The sequence below is a fragment of the Stenella coeruleoalba genome, assembly GCF_951394435.1.
Source record: "Stenella coeruleoalba genome assembly, chromosome: 3".
NCBI classification, from domain to species: Eukaryota; Metazoa; Chordata; class Mammalia; order Artiodactyla; family Delphinidae; genus Stenella; species Stenella coeruleoalba.
Window position 1 is genome coordinate 61,443,008 of NC_137148.1, and position 25,220 is coordinate 61,468,227.

Here is a 25,220-nt window from a genome sequence, read left to right on the forward strand (position 1 = left end):
CTGATGTATGAATAAATAATAATTAATACATGATTGGCCAATGCACATTTTAATCTAAGATATCTTAAAGCTTAAAAACAGTATTTTTCACTGCAAATATCACAATTCAACACAAGCAACAAAATTTGCAACATGGCAGTTGACAGTAACACAACGTTCAATCAACTTCGAATGTGGAAAATAAAATTGCCAGAAAAGATTAAATCCTCTTTAAACAAATGGTATTTTAAAACCTCTTATTTCCTATTGTAGTAATATAATTATAATAAATGAAAGCTAAAAACCATAATCTTAGGAAAGAATTCTCAAGTGAACTGCCTCAGCTCTGAAGAGGGAACCCACAGCAAGGGACAGGAACTATTCACCATAAAATAGAAGGAAGAGGAAAAGAAAGGCCCAGGCCTTCTTTACCAACACCTCTTTAATCCTTCCATTTCTTACAAATTTATACACATATTTTCTTTTTTTTGATGGTGACCTTTTTTTTTTTTGCCATAATAATTACTAGTTAATTAATAACTACAATTATCATCTGATACAGTGGATTTTTCATTGTGGAGAATTCATTTCTTAGACTGGCATATATTTGCTTAAGCCAAATAAAAAATATTTTTATAATAAAAAGCCTGCAATTAAAAATAACAATGTCTTTTTAAAAAGTAGCTCCTAAAAAAAAAAAAAGTAGCTCCTTTTAGTAATCTAGGAAAGGGAGAGATGATAATGGTCTGTTACTAACTATGAGACCCCTGAAGTAGCACAGAAATAAAAAGATGAAGCAGTAGTATGGCATACCGTAAAGGTTAATTTAAAAATTAAAGCAACTCATACCTAGAAGAGAACTGAATAAAAGAATAAGATGGGACATGGCTGGGCGATGGAAGCACAAAATACTGTCAAAGTTTAATTAAAAAATGTTTTCAATTTAAGCAGACCCAGGCCAGTGACTTTTCATTATTTTTAACACAGTTCCATGACTACTGACATTTTCATCAGAACAAATAAAGGATTTTTCCCAAATTTAAAATGACAAAATTATTTTTAATTTTAACTTATAATTTCTTCCTCCTCTAAAGTCAAAGAAATTTGATCTTAGCTGGACTTGTCTCTTAGCCTGAGGCTTAAATACACCTTAAGTTTTTAAAGTATAAAAAATATATATATTAAAAAAATATAGTTCTTCCACCATATTAGAAAACAATCTTTATCACAGACATATTATCATTTGTTTCGGGAATGAGACTACATATTCATGAAATGTCTGGTACGTGACTTAGTAAAACACTTGTATTCAACAAAAACTTTCTCAAAGCAATCTGTCCTTGTAGACAAACCAGAAGGAAGCTGGCACTCTGGCAGTAGAAGACAAGCAGACTGGAAAACAAAACTAAAATGCCCTAGCCTAGCTCAATTTTAAAAAAGAGAAAGACCTACCTAAAAGTTCACTTCAGAGAAATGGAAATCAAATTTGATTACAACTGTCCATCACTATGATGTGCAATTATCCTAATAATTCCAAATGCTGGTTAAGTTTCAAACTGAGAGAATCAGGTTCTGCATCATGAATTATGGTTTGTTTTTTCTTCATATTGTTTTAAAACTGACAAAGTAACCTCTGTGCCAAAAGCAGGTCTGATAGATACTCTTGATTTTCCAATTAATTTCCTATAATACAAACTGGGTCAGGATCTCATTCCTAATCATGGATAGCTGTAACTTCAGTAGTTGCCAATCTTTATCAATAGCAAAAGTTATAAGCCTACTTTCCAGCTATTCTTCTATATTCCTTAGAGAAGCTTCATAGAACTAATCAGATGGTGAAATTGGCTTGTGTATAAAAAAATGCCTCTACCTTGCCTCACTCTGCCTGCCTAAGGGCATTACATATGGGTTTCCTTCTTACCTTCAGCCTGTAAATCCTTGAAGGGGTTGGGGGGCCTTAGTTAAGTGGCTTTTTGGTCTTACTGACAGTGTCATCTTTTCGCTGGTCACAGGAAAATTCCATGCTGGCTACCCATAATAACATGCACAGACCTCAGTTTAATGCTGCTGTTGCTACTGTCTTTACTGTGACATTGTGAGGCTTTATTTCTTCATTAAGTGATGAAGTGATGCTCCACAGCACCAATTCAAGGAAAGCAGAAGGTGAACAGCATGTACTCAAAATTATCCTTTTACTTCTTGTTAGAGGAAAAGTAGTTCAGATATCTAAATTCTAAACTGTGTTCAATGTCAAAAGTTAACTCCTGCTAGATCTTAAGCTACTATTGTACAGAAGGACTGTGGAGTTTAGCCAATATAAAATAATAGTGTTTATGTACGGAGTCAGAGAAATAATGACAACTTGTATCTATAGAAATACCCAAAGGGCAAAACTATGTTACAAAATGAAAGTCCTCAGTATACTGTAGTTACACACTTTTGAGTCAATTTTTCTTTTTTCTTTTGTTCTTACTCAACTGGAAACTCCCTGAGGGCAGGAACCTAGCCCATCTTGTACACCACTATATCTTTGGCACCTCCTCATATTCTGGCCTGAATAAACACTTGTTGAATGAATAAAACACTTAATTGGCATATGTGTAGTAAGGAATCTGGTCTCACTTAAAGAGAGATCTGGACGTTGTTCTAGCTCTTGAGAAGCAACCTCTAAAGCCTTGGAATCTCCTGAGTAATGGGAGTGCCTTTATTATTCATGGTGGGCCCCTAGGGGACCATACTTGATAGTTTATGCCAACAGTGATTCCTAGGGGGCCCCTAGATAGCTTTGCTAAGCAGATAACTCAAGATGGAAGCTGGCCACACCAGAAAGACCCACCGTATGATTACAGCGTTGAGGCTCTGGGCCCCTGATATCAGCCTGACCTGGAGGGGAGGGTGGGAGAGTGAGTTCAACCATGAGGCAACAATTCAGTCAACAGTGCCTATTTAGTAAAGCCTCAATAAAAACTCTAAGCTTGGTGAGCTTCCCTGGTTGGCAGTACTCCTGTATATACAACCAACTTTGATTGACGCAAGGAGGGTAACCCCGAAGCTTTGAGTATGAAACCCAACCAGAATCTCCTCCATCCGTCTCTTCCTTTGGTTGATTCTAATTTGCGCCCTACTGCGATAATAAAACTGCAATCCTACGTAGAGTGCTTTCCTGAGTTCTGTGATTGATCTAGTGAATTATCATACTTGAGGGTGGTTTTAGGAAACCCTTAAACTTGCAGTTGGCCTCAGTAGTCTTGGACAGATTTATCAGTCTGGAGGACTCTGCCCTAATATCAAGTTTGGCTACCTCCAAGTAGCATAGTGTATTAAATTGGGGTTTCCTTTTTGCAACTCTGGTGTCTCTTTCATGGACTGTTCTTGGAATTACTTACTATTCCTCAATATATTACCACTGTACTCTATAAAGACTGCTTTTCTTAATGAACCTTCCTACAGCCTCCTAAGTTAAATTCCACTTAGGGACTGTGATCCATGAGGATCAAATTGGTTATATTATGGCAGCTAAGTCGGTGCTTCCTCACTAATGTACCACAGATGGGTTAGAGGTATGCTGTGCTATTGCCTCTGCCATTAACCTCAGAAAAGTCAGGTGGCACCTGTGGTGACTGGAGCTCCTGGGGTGGTTGCCTTCCATCTCCTGCAGCATCTCTGTTTACCCCAGAGCACACTACAAGTATTACCACTTTTCTATATGTACCAACACATGAAAAAGAAATCATTTCTATAATTTTCTCATGACAGTATGTCACCAACATACTTCTCCAGCATCAGACTTGGTCTCCCTCCCCTTCTTTTCTCCCTCTCCTTCTTTTCTCATCCTGTCCAGAAGCCTAATAGTCTGAGGATTGCTATTTCTGAGTTCCTGGGGTTTGATATGTAACAATTTAGAAACTCTTAGCCTAACAATAATCTAGTAAAAAAAATTCACTAGTAATTCACTAAAAATTCAGTTTGTTCACTGAAACACTATAGCAAGAACTAAAATGTTTATTTTTGGCCATCTCTAGGCCAACTGCCAATTAGTCTCATGGAAGACTGAAATAAATACTGTGTTTATACGTCACCTGTATCACACAGTTTGAAAAAATAAGGCCTTTCCTTACAATGATTATAATATTTACTAGAAATTATGCTTTAAAAATCTCTGTGTTCTGAATATACAATTCAAAGGGTAAAAACGAATAGTGAACTTTTTCATTTGAAAAATATTTACTGTGAAAAAGGAAATGTTTTTTGGATTTCACTGTAAATATTTCGGTAATTTCAAAAAATAAAACCTACCCATATTGTACCAAACACATAAAGAAAATAAACTTAATAACTCACTGAAATAAATAAAAATCATCTATGAAACAAAAGTCATAACATAAGCTAAAAAATGTTTCACCTATTTATTTTCATGAACGTTCAAATCATCCCGGCATAACTAATGTCACTGCTTCAAAATTCCATAGATTCACAGAATATTAGGGTTAAAAGGAAACATGGAGGTCTACCTTGCCATCATTTTAGAGTTGAGAAAACCAAATGACTTGCTCAATATAATTAGTAGTATTGATTCAGAAAGACAGACATTAAACATTAGATGTCAATAAAAAGGAATCCTACTCATTCATATACATGCTTACCCTATAAAAAATGGCTGCTTTTAGGATAATATATATATTACACCTTGACTAGAGAAACTCTGGAAAATATTGAAAAATATAAAGAAGAATATAAATCATCCATAATCTCATCACTCAGAAAACCTTTGTTAACAGTATAACACACTTCCTTCTATTCTTTCATTTTCCTTACATTTTAAGAGCACAGTGTGAGTATACAATTTTATAAAATTGAGACAAAATAAATAATATTTTGGATTCTGTTTCTCCACTTAATTTTATACCACATTTTCCCACCTCATTCAAAGATTTAATAAAAACATCTTAAAGATTATACAATATTCTAGGGCTTCCCCGGTGGCGCAGTGGTTGAGAATCTGCCTGCTAATGCAGGGGACACGGGTTTGAGCCCTGGTCTGGGAGGATCCCACATGCCGCAGAGCAACTAGGCCCGTGAACCACAACTACTAAGCCTGCGCATCTGGAGCCTGTGCTCCGCAACGAGAGGCCGCGATAGTGAGAGGCCCGCTCACCGCGATGAAGAGTGGCCCCCGCTTGCCACAACTAGAGAAAGCCCTTGCACAGAAATGAAGACCCAACACAGCAAAAATAAATTAATTAATTAATAAACTCCTACTCCCAATGTCTTCTAAAAAAAAAAAAATCAGGGAATACTTAGTGTTTAACATGTATCAGGTACTGCTATAAGCATTTCATATATGTTGATTCATTTAACACTAACAACAATCCTGTGAGATAGGTAGCATTATTATTTTTATTTTACAGATGGAAAAATCTGAGGCACCAAGAAGTAAAATGACCCACCCAAGGTCTCTCATTTTGTAAAGTGGCAGAGCTCTGATTTGAACACAGGCTGTCTGGCTCAAGAGCCTGTGCTTTTAACTGCTATATTAAACTGCTTTGAATGTTTGCAGTTGGCACATGACTGGGGGAAGAGACAGTAAAGTATGCTACCAGCTTTAATGGGGTGAAAGCCAGGGATGCTAGATGCTCTACAATGAACAGGGCAGACTCATCCAATAAAAATTATACCACGTTCCTCACAACTTTCAAATGTCTGGTTGGACATTCATGAGGTGAAAACCTGTTCACCTGGTCCTAGAACACTTTCCATACCAGTACAAAGTAGTTTTTTTGCAGGGTGGGGTGGGTCATTACATGGTTTTAATGTACTCAATTTTCCAGGAATAACTACCAGAAAAACTGTTTGATGTTTTGGAAAATTATGTTATACCATGACCCATGGTATTTGAGTTGCTAATACAATAATACACCTCTATCAATTTGCATTTATGGCCACCAGCGTCATTTAACTACTTCACTACCTTTATAATGTAGTCATGGTCAAGTATTTATATATCAATGTACTATTTACCATAAATTATTTTTATTTCTTCTTTCTATTGAATTAGGGCAACATGTTGATTTTTAAATTGTGGATGTACCCATCTTTGGATCCTAAATTTGATTTAGAATCTAAAAGACCCCTATATTTGTTGAGGTCCCATACCATTATTGGGGGTTTTAATTTTTGAGGACTTTTCTTTATTTCCTCTGATGTCTTTAGTCTACTTCTTTCTAAATTTGTACACATAATGAGAAAACTTACAATTTGGCTGATTCGTCTTTTGGTAGGCGGGCCTCTCACTGTTGTGGCCTTTCCCGCCGTGGAGCACAGGGTCCGGACGCGCAGGCTCAGCGGCCATGGCCCACGGGCCCAGCCACTCCGCGGCATGTGGGATCCTCCCGGACCGGGCCACGAACCCGTGTCCCCTGCATCGGCAGGTGGACTCTCAACCACTGTGCCACCAGGGAAGCCCCTGATTCGTCTTTTTAAAGTACCATTTTGAGAGCTGGAGGTGAGATCAGGAGTCACGACATTCTGCACCAGAATATTCAATTTATCTCTACAGGTTCTACTTTTCAAAGTTCCACTTTTTTCTTTGTTTAAAGTTCTAACTGTTTCCTTATTTGACTGTTGCTGGTGAATTTCTGGTTGCCATTCTTATTACTACTACTTGTTTGATCATTTTGTTAGCTTTTGGGGATGAATGTTGTGATTCTCTTCACTTGGCAGTTCTTTTTAAATAAATTTATTTATTTTTGGCTGCATTGGGTCTTCGTTGCTGCGCACAGGCTTTCTCTAGTTGTGGCAAGCAGGGGCTACTCTTCGTTGCAGTGCGCGGGCTTCTCATTGCAGTGGCTTGTCTTGTTGCGGAGCATGGGCTCTAGGCGCACAGGCTTCAGTAGTTGCGGCACGTGGGCTCAATAGTTGTGACTCGTGGGCTCTACAGCGCAGGCTCAGTAGTTGTGGCACACAGGCTTAGTTGCTCTGCAGCATGTGGGATCTTCCCGGACCAAGGCTCAAACCCATGTCCCCTGCATGGGCAGGCAGATTCGTAACCACTGTGCCACCAGGGAAGTCTCTGACATTTCTTTTTTTGCATACTCTTTGGATAGAGTGCTTTTATTTTCCTTAGAAGAGACCATCCCAATAAATGTTTTCTTTAGGATAAAAAGGTGAATCCTTCAATTACTCTGTGATGAATGAAAACTTACTACAAGCTTTTCTAATCTCAACTGTATTCTTCTTATAGCTAATAAACTATAAGAGTCTACTCAGGGTCCATTATCACATATCATATCACTTCCAAAAATATTAGCTAATATTTATTGAGTGATGGCAACGTGGCAGTCACTGTTGTAAGAGCTTCACATTTATTATCTCATTAATCTCGCAAGAATCCTGTGAGGTAGATATTATATTCATAGGAAACTGAGGTGCAGAAAAGTTACTTACCAATTTGCCCAAGGTCACAAAGCTAGTAAGTGGCAAAGCAGGGATCTGCATCCTGGTCATCTGATATCAAACCCAAGTTATTCAAACCTTATTGTCTCCCAAGGTTTTAGGGGCCTCCTTTCCCCTCAAAGACTAACTATGCTTCACTATAGATTTTTTGATTACCACTTTCTCTTTACAGCTACTACAAATGCTCAATAAATATTTATTACTTAAATAAATGAAAGACTTTACTGCTTTCCCCCCATCTCTTCCAATGTGTCTTTTCCTTTTAGCAACAAGAAGGACAAACTAAAATCCCAAATACTGTTCATACTCATTTCTGAGCAGTCAAGAGATAATCACTTTCTACAACTGAAAAACATTATAAGTTTAAGAGTTTTTGCCTATACTTTCTAACTGAGCTGACCAAAGCTGAAGAGAAATGCATGTAGCTCTTTTGAGTATTTCGTTGCACAGCCCTGATATCACATTTGCTTTGAAGGGGGAATTTTTTGTAACGCTGTGCAAGAATTAGGTACTTTTCTTTCTTACCTCTGGCAGAAGCAGCTCTATGCTCCCGGGCAGTTCAGATCACCAATCATGTACCCTGCAATGCCCTACCGGCCCTGGGAACCACTGATACACCAGATCTAGTCAAGCTACCTGTGTGCCCATCAGAACTTACTGTTCTATCTCTTAGTTTGTCAGATTCCCGACATCAAATTAATAGGAGGTCAAGCATATCGACAGATTATGCATCTTAGGCAACATGCTTGATTTAGAGTGAAAGCTCAGTGGATATATAATGCTAACACAAAAAAGATTATTACAGTTTCAGATACGATGACAGGCTGATGGTTTTGGCATTATTTTGAGATAGGCAAGCCTCTTGCCTCATTCCAAGTCATACCCCATAAGTAACATTAAAGAATTTTTTGAGAGACACCAAGGCATGTAAATAAATGTATGAAGATAATGTAAAGAGAAATACAATACTGAATTTTTTTTTTTTAATACTGAATTTTTAAATGAAAACAGTCAGGTATTTTTAGTAGCCTATGATAGAAGAACAGTGTTGTAGGAATAGAATAATTATGGGAATGAAAGTCTGTTAATGTAGACAACAATTTTTATGGCAGAATCTATGTATATAAACTAATTCAATGTGGAAAAGAACCCTTGTATGTTAGAGATATATAACAGTACCAGAGAAAAGTGTACACATGATAAGTAAATGTGGATAACAAGGAGAAGTAAATTGAGATGATAATGGTTTGGACAGAACAAATTAAAGGATATATGTATAACTGATTCACTTTGCTGTACACCTGAAACTAACACAACATTTAAATGAACTATACTCTAATAAAAATTGTTTTAAGAAGATAAAAAAATGTTCACAAAATTAAAAGGCCAGATTTGAAACAGACTTGTTAGAGGAAGAACTGTTTGAGACTAAGAATCTACTTCAATTATTTGCATTTTAATAAAAAAGATGCAATGGCATCACTTGAAAACTGAGCTAATGTATTTTGAAAATTACTTACACTGATGACTGATGAAGAAGCTGACAAGTTTAAACCTTCAAGATCAGCTATCAAGCTTGGAGAAAGAGCTGGGGTGGGACGTGCAACTGGAGTGGACACTGGGTTAACTATAAGAAAAGGCTCAAATTAGCAAATGTGCATGAAAACTTAATTCATATTACTAAAAGCAACATTTTTATTTTGCTAGTAAATCTAATTAAATTACTTTGATTAATAAATCTATGACAATTCTATTTAACATCTTGATTTAGTCAAGTTATTATAAAGTCATGGCAGTTAGTCTTAGCTTTCAAAACATAATGGCAAATCCTATAACAAAATAAGAATATAAATATCTTGAGTAATAGTTTTTGAAAATTTTTATCAACTAACATTATCACTAACATTAATCACCCAGTAACTTCACTAAAAGAGGAAGGTAAAGAAACATTTTTTCAGACTAATGTAAAAATAACTATAGCTTTCAAGAGAGTTCTCCAGTTGAGTTATAAGTCTTAAAAGAGTGCTTATTAAATCCTTTCTCTATTTTATTCTCCACTGTAATAATTATAAGGGGCCCAGACTACCTAATTCCCTTCTAATTATACTTTGTCAGCAAAAGCTATGTGCTAGTTAGAAATGTTTGATTCTAAAAAAAATCTGAAAATCTTTTGTAAATGCAAATCTGATCATGTTACTCCCTTGCTTAAGACTCTTCAAAGGCTCACAATTGCCTACATGATAAAAGTCCAACTCCTTAATTAAATGCGCAAGGTCCTCTATGATCTAGCTCTGCACTGTCCAATAGAACTTTCTATGATGATGGAAATGTTCTGTGGCTGTACGTCCAACATGATGGCCACTAGCGCACATACCGAATGTGCTCTTGAAATATGGTTAGTATGACCAAAGAACTGCATTTAAAATTTTAATTAATTTAAATAGCTACATGTGGCCAGTGGCCACCATACTGGGCAGGTCTAGCCAATTTCATCAGCCAATTTCATCTCCAATTTCATCAGCCACCCCTATGTTCTAGTTCTACCAAATAAGAGTTCCCAAGATTTGTTTCATGTCTTAACCTTGTATACCGTATTCCCTCTGCCTAGAAGGTACGTCTTTGCCTTGCTCACCTTGCAACTTCTACCCAGTAAGATACCACTTAGAGGGAAAGCACAGACTGACTCACTTAAACACAGCTTATATGTGCCTCATTTGTTCCACAGATATACTTGGACACACTTCTACAACCATACTTCTCTTGTAATACAAATTTGTGTCTTTACATATTTTCATTTCTACTGGTCTGTGTGAGCAGACTTTGACACATTAATTTTTAGTGCTTAGTAACTGCTCAACTGTTTGTCGAATGAAATAAGATTCAAATGTAGAAAAAGTTTTAGCTTCCAACACGTTCTCACGCCAAAACAATACTATAAAGGAAGTAACGTTTACTTCACATGACATCACTTTTCAAAGCATCTTTTTCTCACTTTAGTCTCACAACATCTTGTAAGCTAGGCAGAACAAATGTTAATTCGTAAAGTTAGCAATAAATATTTCTTGAACAAGAGAGCAAGGGAGAGAAAAAGAAGTTCAAGATACAGTCCTTGTCTTCAAGTGACTTAAAACCTAACTGAGAAAAAAAAGATACTCATGCTTGAAGAAGAAAAAAAATACAGTCCATAAGTGATACTGCCAAAAAAGAAAAATTTCAAAGGAAATCTTACATAAAATCTCAACATACACAATACAAAAAGCAGAGTGGAGACTGGGTGGAGGAGGGAGTGGAGCCATTGGTTGCTCCCTTGCACTCCTAAAGGAGTGTGCCCTTAGTGTGAAGCACTGCTACAAATGCCCAGGTCTCCTCAGACATATGTTGAAAACCACTAACAATTAGCAAGTGCCATAGGGAATCGGAAAGAAAAAAAGAATCAATGGGGATAGGGTGGTAAGAGAAGGCTTGGTGAGTAAGAGGGAATGAAGCCCAGTTTTTAAGTAAGGGTAGCATTCAAATAAGAGGAAAGGAAGAAGCTGGTTACTTACTGAAGCTGGTTAGTTACTGAATGAGATCATGTGAACAAAGGCTGAGAGGTGGGGAATTATAAAGCTAAAGGGGTTGGATTTATCCTATACACCAAGGAGAACTGTTAAAAATCTACCAAGAAGACGAATGATATGACATATGGTACTGCAGGATGATTAGTCAGAGGCCAGTGTAAGAGACAGGCTGAAGAACTGGAAAGAGCACTCGGGCTGGCAGTGAGGAGGAATTTACAATAGTTTAGGCATGATGTGACAAGGACTAAAGTAAGATAATGGTAGTGAGCAGGCAGAAAGGGCATTTATATAAAGACATTGCAAACTGAGGCACAGGGAGATTAAGACTTGCAAGATCATGAAACAAGTGATTGGTAGAACCACTACAGGACTAGAGATTGGATCTTCTAATTGAATCAAAATGTGTGGCCTTTCCATGCAACATGTAACTTTTCTGGTGGGTTCTAAGTGCATTTTGTTCATTTGTTTGTCTAGCCATCCATCCAAAATATTAGATGATCATATAAGGAATAAAAATTGAGTAAGAAATAGCCTCTGATTTCAACTCTAGCTTGGCTAAAGACATAGAGAAGAAAAAGACAAGAGAAGAAAAATTCACACCAAAGGTAAGCTTGACTCTTAAAAAAAAAAAAAGACAAACTTTTATTATCATTTCAGAAGGCAGAAGCTCTGGCATTAAACAAATGATTACACATCTGTTAACAGGTCTGGCAAGATAAAAGCTGGCACTGAAGGTTTATCCTAAATTGGATTCTGCAGCCAGTTGACTGTGGCAACTTAACGTGTAAGAAACAAAATGACTCTATGTAGTTTTTTTTTTTTAATAACATGGCATACAAATTAAAATTAGATAACATTTCCACCTATCAAATTGGCAAAGGCAATTTTTAAATACAAAATCCAGACTGGTAAGGGTAAAAGGAATCTGGCACTCTCACATTACTACTGTGTAAGTTGGTACCAACTTTGTGAAAGGCAATTTTAGACAGTAGAATTCTTCAAAGCCTTTTTCCTGGCAATTCTACTCCTGGGAATTAATCTTAAGGATAGAGTCATGGAGATAATGCAATAATACATTTATGAAGATGTGTGTTGTTCACTGATTATGACAGTAAAAATGGAAACAATAGTAGTTAATTAAACAATAGTTTAATTTCCAACAACAGTAAACTTGTTAAATAGAATTTATTACAACAACATAAAGGATAACCATGCAGTCATTAAAAATGAAGTTGTTAAAGAATATTTATGGCAAGGAAAGGAATGTGCACGATAAAAACAGAAAGAAGCAAATAATGAAACAGTACCTCAGTACAATCCAATCTGGAGGGAAAGGGATTTGCCCATGAAAAGAATTTGAGCTGATTTGTCAGAATGGTAACCCATTTTCTTTTCTTTTTAAAACTTTCTACAGGGGCTTCCCTGGTGGCGCAGTGGTTTAGAGTCCGCCAGCTGATGCGGGGGACACGGGTTCGTGCCCCGGTCTGGGAGGATCCCACATGCCGCGGAGCGGCTAGGCCCGTGAGCCATGGCCGCTGAGCCTGCGCGTCCAGAGCCTGTGCTCCGCAACGGGAGAGGCCACAACAGTGAGAGGCCCGCGTACCGCAAAAAAAAACAAACAAACAAACAAAAAAAAAACTTTCTACAAAACACTTTCTTTACTAAAGTATATTTAATAAAGTAATTATACATGTTCTTCTGATCAAAGTTATGCTTTAAAATCTCAGTAAAACTTTTAATATATAATGGTTATATATATTGTATATATATATATAAAACCATTATAATGGTTATATATATATATACACACAACATATATAACCATTATAATGGTTTTATATATATATAATATATATAACCATTATAATATATAATGGTTTAATATGAAGTTATTTAACTTTTTAAATGTAATTTGCTGCTGTGGTGTCATCATCTCCATTTCAGCTAACTCTTATATCAATATAATATTCATCATGTGCCAAGCACAGTTTTAAGTACTTTTACATTTATCAACTCATTTAATCCTCTTAATATTCCTAATAAGTATTACTATTATCCCAATTTTATAGATAAAGCAACTAAAGCACAGAGAGATAAAGTAACTTGCCCAAGGTCACACAGCTAGTAAATAATAGAAATGGGATTCAAACTCAATCTAGCTCCACTGTCCTCTTAGCCACTCCACTCTACTGTCTCTACTACAGTTTATTCAACAGTATGCCATCATAGATCATAAGACTTATTTGTGGCATGATTATTGTTGGCTGATAAAATTTTAAAAAGACTTCAGTTAGTTGTACTAATAGTGTAATTACATAGGTTTATATTTCCTATAAAAGGATGCCAGAATATGATGCTGCTGCTTTATCCAACTGAGACCAACCACATGGTATGAGGTACTAAAAGATATTTTAATTTTCAGAAATATAAACTATGTCTGGAAAAAATAAAGTGTATTTCTGTCACTAAGCCTATCTACTGTTAGGCTGTATATTCTCCTACTATAAATATTTTCTAATGTATTATCAACTGACCCCATGAAACAGAGTCATATAATTTCAAAATCTAAAGATACTGTAGAAACTTTTCAGCCATTCTTTTTCATTTTACAAATGCATAAATGAGACAAATTAACTCACTTAACTGATTAAAGGCCAGGCCAGGACTAATGCCTGTGCTTCTGATAACACCCCTCAACAGATGCAGCAAGGAAATATCAAGTTGCTTATTTAAAATCACAGAACTGTTTTACAGTAGAGCCAATTTATTGCCAGGGTTGCTAACTATACTGCCTCCTTAGAGAGAGATAATGATTATTTCAGGTAGTAGCAAGCTCTTTCCCTCCTCCATGTCTTTTTTCTCCTCACTCTCTTCTCTTGCCTCCAACTGCTTGACTAATTCTTACTTATACTCAGCTCCACCGTTACATCCTGCTACAGCTAGGTGGGTTAGGTACCCCAATACCTAACAGCATTCTGTGCATATCTCTTTCTCATTTCATTTATAATGTGGTAATCTAAGGGCTGACTTATCTGTTTCTCCCATGACACCCGGAGAGTTCCGTGGGGAGGGACAATGTTACGCCCATTTAGAATCTCTAGTATATAGCAGATTACCTAGATCATAGCAAGTGTTCAATAAACGTTTTCTGAATGAAGACACAGATAAATTGAGGACTTGCAGTTCTCCTGGCATGCAGTGTGTACTGAACAAAACATCTCTGTGGATTACGACTAGATAAAATGTAAGAAGTGTGTCTGCCTCTCCTTCAAAATTAATCTAATTCTCACAGCAGAGAACTCAAGCCGCTGGAGAGTGACTTTTTAGTTTTGATCAACAAACTGCTTGCCATGGACAGTGGAGAACTATTGTAGGCTAGTAAGTAGCACATAACGAAGTCAGTGTTTTAGGAACCATCATCAACAATTCTTTTCTCCCACAACACTCCACTTATTTTTATCTTTAAGCTTCTTCCAGAAGGCCTTTTAGCTTGTTAATTGGTTTTTGTCTCTTTCCTCATATTTTAACCATACTTTGCAGCTCTATTATCTCTCTTACATAACAGCTACTAGCTCAGGTATCTATGTCTCTTACTAGATTCTAGTCTCTGGAAGAGTATGACTAAATTCTATTCGTCTGTTCTAGCACCTAGCAGAGTACCTTGCGCTTATCAGACAATCCACAAACATTTGTTAAATTGACCAAAACAAAAAAAAAGTTTCAAGTGTCATTTCTGACAAATGCAAGATGACAAAAGATTTTAAAATAAATAGTTCTCGGGTATTAAAATCAAACAGAAATATACCCTAAGTTGAGTTAAATATAAGTTAGGATGAAATTTCCCTTAAAATGAAAATCTTATATTTAAATTCTTAAAACTTAATATTTAAGAAAACTTTGTTTCTATATATTATAAAAAAGCTTTAAAAAGAATCAAATAATAAAAATTGTATCATTTTACAATTTTCTCTTTTTTCTTTAGCTGTCAGGAAATCCAGCATCAAATTCAAGGAGAAAAGGAACTGGTGCACTCTAGTACCTTGTAACCTTTCCTCTTAATTCCATTTTAAATATGCCTGACTGTTGTTATTTTACAATTTAAAACTTAAACTTCACATATAAATGTAAAATATTCATTGTCACAGAAAGATACAAAGTAAAAGTATTTTTCTCTCCTCTGTCCCTGATTTAGTCTTATATCCCAAAGAGGCCAGAGCTATCACTGTTAAGTATTTCTTCTGTAGCCTTCCAGAAATATATGATGTACAATCATATTTGTGTTTGTGTGCAGGATACAGTTCCTCTTTTCCTCCTTTTTTACATAAGTGGAGTCATACTCTACATGTGTCTTATTTTTAACTTATAATGTTTCATACATATAATAACATAACTAGCATATAAAGATTTGTCTCACTTTTCTTAATGGTTGTATTAGACTACTGGTAGACATTTCGTTTATTTTCAGGATGCTGCTGTAAAAATAATGCTGCAATGAAATTTCTATACATACCTTTGCATACTTTATTAATTCAACAAATATTTACTGGGTACCCACTATCTGCCAGGTGTTGTTCTAGGTACTAGGAATAACAGTGAGCAAGACAGACAATAAACAAGTAATACAAATAGTTAAGATTTAATTTCATATAGTGAAAAATGCCACGAAGACAATCAAGAGTGACTTGTGAAGTGTGTAAGAGAAGGTGACTTTTGAGCTGAGATTTGAAAGATAAGAAGCAGCTTGCCATCAGAAGATCTGGAAGAAGTGTTCTTAGCAGGGAAAACAGCAGAACAAAGGCCCTTGGCAAGAATGCGCCTAGCATATTTCAGAAATGCAGAGGAACAGTATGGATAAGAGGTAGGCAGGAGTCAGATCACCTAAGCTCTTAGAAACCTCGGAATATGGACTTTAAGTGTAAAATTAAGCCATTAAGTTAAAGAGTCTAAAACAAGGATGGAAGATCTGATTTTGCTAGTTTATCTATAGTATAAATTCCTAGAAAAGAAATGCTAGGTCAAAAGGTGTGTGGAATTTAAGTTTTGATAGATATTGCTCAAATGACTTCAAAAAACTGCACCTATTTATATGCCTATGAAAAACAAATGTAGGGTGCCTGCTTCTCCAAACCTTAACAATACTGGACGTTACTTTAAAAATCTTAGCCAGGAGGTGAGAAATGATGTAAATTTTAACATCTTTGCCAACAGGTATAAAATTATTCAAACTTGGCTCCAATTTTATCTCTAATTTCTCTGTTACGTATTTCTCAGTATTATATATTTTAATTTCTCTACAGTAGGAATTTGCCATGACTATTGGAAATAGGCCAGGTAAACAATATAAATAGAACAGCTCTATGAAAGAGTAAGACATAAATACATAACTCACCTCTAGCACAGGAAAACTATATTGCAAAATGACAGTAGTTTAATATTCAGAAATCTCATGTGTTGTTACTCTTCCTCTAATGCAAAATCTACCTACCAACAAAGTTAGTTCTATCTCTTTCTCACAGTGCAGGAGAATTTAAAGGGAGCTGAATATACATCTTTGCATACTGGGTGGGCATATCTGTAGGATTCTAAGTTCTTAGAAGTAAATTTGCTGGGACAAGGATTTTTTGCAGTTAAAATATTGATACGTATAAATTACACTGTATTCCAAAAGGTTTGTACTCGTTTCTGTTCCCACCCTAAGTGCGGCAAGTAGAAGACGGTTGGTGTCCTTTACATTTCCAATTACATTCCTAATTCTCTACTTCCTTAAATTAGATGTCTTGATCTCCACAATCAACATTTAAAAATGTAGAAGTTGTGAGATACAGATAATTACTCGCTAAAGCAAGTATAAATTACTAAAGCAAAAAATCTTAAAATGAATTTGGTGCACTTTTATTTGACCAATTATATTTATTCAGGTGATACAAAACTGATATACTGAATGATGGAAAAAAATACTAATAGAAATAACTTTTAAAATTTTCTTGCCTAATCACATCCATAAGTCTTTCATAATAGTTTTTTATTTATTTTGAGACATGTTAATGAAAGATACTATAAAAATGAAAAATACTATTACTAGGTACAGAAGAAAAAATTTAAATTTCAATACTTACAATCATCTAGATCTAGAAGTGAAACATCTTTGGTAAGAGGATTTCTATCTTGCTTTGTTTTGTTTTCTTTCTCCTACAAAATAATAAATATTTCACTTATTGCATGTTCTAGTTAAAAAATCTATAAAGTAGTTTTTAACATTTCAAAACAAACATTTTTTCCTTTGCTTAGTCTTCCAAGGGGAAAAAAAAATCAAATTAAGCTTCTATATGGTTATGTGAAATGTTTTTTTGAATCAAAATTTTTATTTTAGTTGGCACGTGGTATTTCTTCTCTACCATGCAAACTGTTATTTTAAAATATTTTTTATTTAGAGATTAAAAAAGACCTTCAGAAGAAAATTTAAAAGTAAATTTTATAATCTGACAACTTTTTGCTAACATAAAAATCTAATGTGGCTCTTTGGTAGAAAATGTACAAACATTCTCAAAAATAATTTTTAAACAAGTTGATTTAAGAAAAAGAAATGCTCGAACAATACATGCTTAGCTCTGAAATTGTCAATGGGCTTGTGATAGATTAGCCTTTCTGAGATGTAGTTTGTGACAGGCATTGTACTAGGTACTTTATATTTCAACACTGGGTTGCATCAGACTTCTTTTGCCAAAGGTATTCGTTAAAATCTATAAATCATATTTTCAGGCTCTTGCTCTTTAGGGTTGAAAAGAATTCATTTACTTTCTTTTCTGTTTTCCTTTGGGGAGACTAAGTACTCAACCATTTCTGCACATAGTTAATTAGGGCTTCCTCCACCACAAATTTGCTTATTCAGTCTACTATATTTTTGAAATGTGGATACCCATGGACTAGATCCCTAAGCCTGAGGTATTCACAGTTCGGTTAGAGATTCAGAAAAGACGCGTAACCTTAAAAAAAGAAAGAAAAGAAAAAATAAGGCACAGTACTGAGTAGTAGTATAAACAATTAAAGACCAACAGGATTAGGGTATTAAATAGATGTATCTGGGTCACCGTTACCTTTATAATGTGTACTTTTTTTTTTTACATTAAACCTCTCAAATTGAAGGCCAAAACTTTTTTGCCAAAACATTTTTGTTCACTTATTCAATCATTCATTCATTCAATACATGTGTATAGAATTTTTAACAGATTCTGTGCTAAGCAATGGAAGTAACACAGCCAAGACAGTCTAGTCCCTGCCTTCAGATAACTTGTAATCTACCAAAGGAGTTTATATCTTATTGTTAATGTAAATTACTACAAATATTTTTGAAGTATTCCTCTAACTACAGAAAGGTATCACTAAAGCAAAGTGTACTTTACCATCATTTAAAGTCTACATGGTTTAGAGCTCTTACAACAGTGCATATACATGAACAAAAGCAATACATCAAATAATACATCAGGTAACATTTTTAAATGATTTTAAGTCCTGCTTCTTTTTTCCCTTATGTCAATATAAAGAAAAATTATTTTCAAGGATCATACAATAATACACATTACTAAAAACATCAGCATTGATTTTCTTCTTCAAAATATTTATTTCTGCCACTGAAAACTCCAAAGCATCTAGGTGGGTTTTAATTTTCATTCGTTATTTAAAAACAAAACAAATAATGTTTGCCCCTCTCTCCATACCTGAAATAAATAACAATTTCTAGGATTGGGAAAAAAAATGTTAGTTTTGAAGCTGAAATGTAAAAGTTGCAAGTAACAGAAAAAGGTTCAGAATGAATATGCCATCTCAACAAGAATAACATTCCTGTGAAGAAAGAACATAGAACAAAAAGCTTATCACCATGTGACTTATCAAAATGCTATGCTGAGCACAATGGGTGTAGCTTCCTATAAGCTACAATGGTGCATGACTGTCTTTATGGAAATGTAACCTCCCCACCTGAAAAATAAGAAATCTATCAAATCAAGACAAAGTTAAAGCTGGAGGCAAGTCTATATACCTTATTTTCTACTTCACAGCCAGGAGTGTGTAACAATATCTATTAAACACACATCAGGTCACATACAACACAGGACAGAGCTGCATGTGAAACTGGCATAATCTCTTATTAGAAGCCTAAAACAAAAAGAAAAAAGGCTCTCAAAAGGACAGAATTTCATTGACTTTCTGAGTAAAGCAAATAACCAGCGACTGAAATACAACATTAGCAATAGATAATGGTCATTTCTACCGAACTGAAAAAGCCTTGCATTCCAAATCAAGGCTATAAAAAGCCTCGTGATGTGTTTGGCATTCCTCTCTTATATTTCATTTTTCATTTAAAAAAATCCACAGTAAGTTCAAAACATGTTCATACTTAAAGGATCTACTACAAAAATAAAAATCTGAATTCTGAACAAAGAAGTTAAGAGCCCTATTCCATCAAATATTTCTCCATTTGCAATTCATCTTGGTAATAGAGACAGAACCTGGGTAAATGCATATAGGACTTGAGGCAGGAGATTTTTCTTGCTCAATGCATAATTCATGTGCTCCGCCTGCAAAGTGTGTAAAATGAGAATTTCACACCGCAGCATGAGCCATGGAGCTGCAGAGAAAAGGCAGATGAAATCATATTTTACTGTGTGAATTTTATTTCTTACCCTCCCAATATTTATACAAAACCATCACTGACAAACCAAACATACTGACAGATCACCCACTGTTTCCATTGTATTAGTACTTGAGAAGAGATCAGGCAGAAAGATAGACAATTTGTTTTTGTATATTTTTTTAAATAGAGGATTAGGTTTTTAACAGCTGAGTGACTGTATTAGACTTTTATAAGGACAACAGTAACTGATCTTAAAATCTCACTACAAAAATACGTAGTTATCAATTCATCATCCTCAAATCTCCATTTGTTTCCATGGTATTCGATTATACACCTCAACACATCAACATTTCCAAAAATGAAATACAAAGTCACAGGGTTAAGAAACTGATTTCTGTTTAACATATTTCATTTTAAATCATAAATAAAAGATCCTGGAAATACTTATTAAGCTCCAAATAATACAAACAAAAAATGTAATAATATACCTTGTAACGATTTAAAAAAATCTATTACGCATGTTCATCTTCATGCTGATTGGAAAAAAAAAAAAGCAAGCAGAAAAGATCTGACACAAAAAGCACCAAAAATGCTTCCTAAGAGGAAACCATTATAAAGAGGTTTGAAATTTAAAACTATAAAACAGGATAAATGGTATGTATAGATTGTCAAACCCACACTATGCTTTGAAACCAACAAAAATTCAAGGCTTATTTCTAGCCTCACAGGGCAAGGTATTTACATGAAATATTTTCAGTTAGTTACCAACCAAAGACAATTTAATGACTCTCTTGCCTTCGAGTCATCTAACACATCTTATTTTACAAATCTGAGGCTCACACTTACACTGTGCTTTAAAATAAAAGTACACTGCCAGCAAATTGAGACTTCTATATAAGTTAAAAAGAAGTCTAAACTGTTAAACAAATCTTCCCTATTAGATTATACCTACTTCAATAAGAAAGCCTGCTTAATGGCATTCACTTTGATTTAAAGATCTCAATTGAAGTGAAATGATATTTCTGTTCTGAAGAAATTAAAATATGAACTAAATTGGAAAAGACATAAATTGAAAGAGGCAAGGCTTTGAATTGTCAGAGTAAAACCCAATATTCCACAATCTTCACAGAAGTTATGTAATTGCAACAATCATAAATACTTGGAAAAACACAAGTAAAACTTGTTTCCTACTTCACAAATAGGGCAGACAGCTAATCAGAAAATAGTTCCTTTCACTCTTATCCACAGTCTATTCAAATCACATTTATACCCAAGAATTTTTCACACGGTAGATCTTTTATTGAGGCGTATCTTAATATTTACTGACATCTGTACACTAGTCACAAGACCTGTGACCACTCCATGGAGCACGTAAAAGATTTAATTAGCTTCTTTGCACCTCTTAAAAAGGGACTAGCAAAGTTTTGTGAGATCCCTATAATGTGTGATAAAAACCACTGACAAGAGCATCTCAAACACTGCTAGGTATATACAGACAGTACTATTTTTCCCAAAGCTAGTACACATATTAATCTTTGATTCAAATATGGAAATGCTCTTAATGCTATTAGGTGCAAGTATATTAAATATATTATTTTTCCATCGATAGATTATTATGCTTTATACACAGTTTATGTAATTAAAATGCTGTTAATATTTATAAGGAAAATACATTAAATTATTCACAATAAATTACAATTATGACTTAAAATTTTTATTTTTTAAATCACGGCTTATCTAAATCTTCAGCAGTTGGTGCATAGACACTGAAGATATAATCAGAACTACTCCATCAGTTAAGGTGTGAAGAGTGGGACTAACAAGGTGATGGTGGAAATAACTATAGTCAGTGGGAACACTCTAACTTACTGGCTGGTAATAAAAACACTGAAGTCTAGGTTCAATAAAGAAAAAAACAACCCTGACAACTTAAAAAAATATTTTAAATAAAAATTTTACCATCTGTTCGACACATAATTTTAACTACAAGCAGAATATAACTTAATTATATCAGTAAAACACAGGATAAAGTGATATAAATCTCTTCCTGATTTAATGTAGCCTGTATTACTAATTCTTTTCTCCACGCTTCTGTGTAAACAAACAAACAGGAAGTTTCCTAAACACCATGTGAAGTATGTGAAGTACTGAAAACACGGAACTATTAAAACTAATTTTGTTACAGGTATCATTTAGGGCAAAATAATTAGTTCATAAAAAGGATTAGACTCACATTAAAATATTTATTAAATTTGGTTCAGAAAAGAACATCTACAAAGAAAAATATGCTTGCCCATCAAAATAATTTTAACTGAAGAGAAAGATAATTTTCTTTGGTCATTACTGACAATATCTGACTTCAAACAAGGACATCTCCCAATCAATAACAGAAACAAACAAACATGACACCAGAATGCATGACGGCAGTTTCGTGTCTTATGGATATGCTAGGGTATGGTGCTGAATGACAAACACTTTCGGAACATAAACAATTCAACAGTGGTTCTCACCCTCTTGACTGTCCCTACACCATTCACATGAGTAATACCCTCTAGTCAGTAATATCTTCATTCCATGCAGTCATTCTCAACTAGGAGAAGTGGAGGGACTACCCTTGATATAAGGCCACTTTCTCCTCAGCTTATATTTTCTGTAATAAGAGAAATGATGTAAAAGGAAGAACAAAGGCACAGAAACAGAAAAGCATACAGCATAAGAACCACAAATAGTCCACTGGGATTGGAACACAAAGAAGGTTAAGACTGGAGAGGTGGGTTTGGACATGCTAGCCTGAGGAGTTTACTGAACTCAAATGACAATGAGGCATCATTATAGTTAACTTTGACATTAATCTGGCAGCTGTAGAGAAGGATTGGGGTTGGGGAAGTGTCTGAGAATGACCAAAGGCAATGGTCTATGGGCAAGGTCATGAAGAGCTGATCTACAATGGTGGTGGCAGGAGAAGAAAAAACAGATATCAAAAATAATACACAGGATCTCTAAGACTTGGCAACTGTGTACACATATAGGATGAGGGAGGGGTCAAGGACAATTATGGGTCTACAAATCTGGGAGAACAGAAAGCACGCTGGTACCAAATGACAGATCATGTCTTTGGGCTATATTGGGTTTGGGAAACCAGCATTTCCTAAGAGGTCTAAGAATTTGGTTTGAATTTGGGAAGAAAAGTTACAGTTGTAGGGATTTAGTTAGAGATATTACCATGGAAGTAATTCAGATAAATGTTTTAGCTGAGGCTACAAGAGTTAATGAGGGACTTCCCTGGTGGCACAGTGGTTAAGAATCCACCTGCCAATGCAGGGGACACGGGTTCGAGCCCTGGTCCGGGAAGATCCCACGTGCCACGGAGCAACTAAGCCCGTGCGCCACAACTACTGAGCCTGTGCTCTAGAGCCCGTGAGCCACAACTGCTGAAGCCCACAACACCTACAGCCCATGGTCTGCAACAAGAGAAACCACTGCAATGAGAAGCCTGCGCACTGCAACGAAGACCCAATGCAGCCAAAAATAAATAAATTAATTTAAAAAAAAGAGAGTTAATGAGTTTCACAACAGTAAATTGTAGAGGAAAAAAAGGACTAAATTAATTCATATCAATTAATATTTTTGAAAAAAATGTGTACTAAAAAGCACTAACTTCGGGGCAATGTTCACACTTGGGTGTCAGAAGGAGGTAAAAAGTGAGGCAACCAAAAGATTAAAGGGTCAGAAAAGTCAGAAGAAAAAGGATGCAGAGAATTTCAAGTAGTAGGGGAATAGTCATATAAAAAGACAGAGAAGGATAAACTAAGAGAAGATCACTGGGTTTGGAGAAAGATCACGGCTGACTTTTTCAGAGAACAATATCTGTAGGAAGTGATAGGAGTAGAAACCAATTTAAAAGGGACTAAGAAATAATTGGGTTAAGAAGTAGTGGCTGGAGAATATCTAGATTATTCTTCTGAACTCTCACTTTCACACATTCTCTCTGTCTTTCTCTTCCACTCCCTTCTCCTCTCTTTAAATGCTAGGAAAGCCTTGAGTGCTTTGGTTGGTGCAGGAGAAATTAATGAAAAAAGAGATTGAAGGCACAATGGACGCAGATGATTATCTACAAAACAAGGCCAAAAGGAAATAGGACTTATTCTCGGCTATGTGGATAGGGATAGCTTACTCAAAGCTCCATTCAAAGAAAAAGGAGGAGGGTAAATAGAGATTGTGTGTCAGAGAGCACAGAGGTGGGATATGCTTACAGTGAATGTCAGCTCAGTCTTCTGCAAAAAGTAGATGGGATCACAGGCTGCAGGTAAGGGGTCACACCTGAACGTTAATTCCTAACTTGAATGGTATAAAAAGAATTGGAAAATGCAGGAGACATAAGAGTTACAAAAAATTTTCGGTTCCTTTTAGCACTGGTTTCTGTAACTCTAATACTGTTGGTCTCTCAGGGAATTAATGTTCAAGTTAAAAAATGTTAACACTGCTGTTTTATATTTATACAGGGCTTTACATTGATCTTTCACATTTGATTTTTTTGTAATAACACTTGAAAAAAGCAGAGTAGGTAGTAGCATTTCTACTTTATAGATGAGGAAACTGAAGCATAAAGATATTATCTTCCAACAAGGAGAACATTATACCTATCTCATAGGACCACCATAAAATGAACTGTTTTTAAAGCCATATATTCAAGATACCCTCAAATTCCCATTTTCATGCTCGATATCCCCAAAATACATTGTCCAAGTGAAAGAAAAGGAAGAGAGAGAGTAAAGGTATAGATTTAGCTGGGCTGCAGATTTAAGGCAGATGAGTTTGCAGCTCTAACATACTGTCATGCTAAATTAAGGTAAAGCACCCACCATCTGCCTTCATTACTCATAATTTAGAGCAGAAGCCACAACACTTGGTGCAAGGAGGACTTTCCTACAATTATAGAGTTGCCCATTATTAGAAAACTGGTACACTTGTAATTGCATGGTACACTTCAAATCACTCAGAAAGAAATAGAAAAAAAAAACAGTTATGGTGGCTCCAAGGTGGAGAATATAAATTAAAACAAACAAGCTTATCTGCCTGTTACTGACAGGAAAGGCATTATAATATAGAGAAAATAAACTATATAAGCAAAACACATAGACATAAAACTATCAACAATGTGAGTAAAACCTGAATTTCTCAAGAGTCTTGGCTCACTGCATTACTTTGAAATTTTATACTGATTTTCTACAGTAAAATATTTTCAACTATTAAGAGATTTAATCTGATCGTTGAACGCACCAAAGAAGAAATAAATTGAATCTCTGAGCTGGGGTACCTCTGTGGCATTCTAATGGGGTCCCCTAAAGCCCAACACTATATAGGCACTAAAGTCTACAATTTTTCAACTTCTACAAAACTTCATAAGAACAACTCACTTTAATTCCACCCATTTCTCATTACTTAATTTCTTGTTTGGTCATTTTAAAAAACACAGATTTCTTACTCTGGGTTTATTTTCAATTTCTAAAGCTCCTTTATTTAATTAATTAATTTATTTAATTTTTTAATAAGTGGTTTTTAAAAATTAATTAATTAATTAATTAATTTTTGACTGCCTT

At 35.1% G+C, this 25,220-nt stretch overlaps 1 protein-coding gene across 5 annotated transcripts in view; it reads right to left on the minus strand.

Annotated features, from left to right (window-relative positions):
* Nucleotides 1-25,220, minus strand: part of AP3B1 (adaptor related protein complex 3 subunit beta 1) — a 274,658-nt gene that overhangs the window by 64,795 nt on the left and 184,643 nt on the right. For all 5 annotated transcript variants that reach the window (XM_079916789.1, XM_079916785.1, XM_079916787.1 and 2 more), the window contains exons 21-22: nucleotides 17,108-17,180; nucleotides 8,952-9,058 (exon numbers count right to left, since the gene is read on the minus strand). In XM_079916789.1, coding sequence (XP_079772915.1) covers nucleotides 8,952-9,058; nucleotides 17,108-17,180 — 180 coding nt within the window. The remainder of the gene's footprint in view (nucleotides 1-8,951; nucleotides 9,059-17,107; nucleotides 17,181-25,220) is intronic.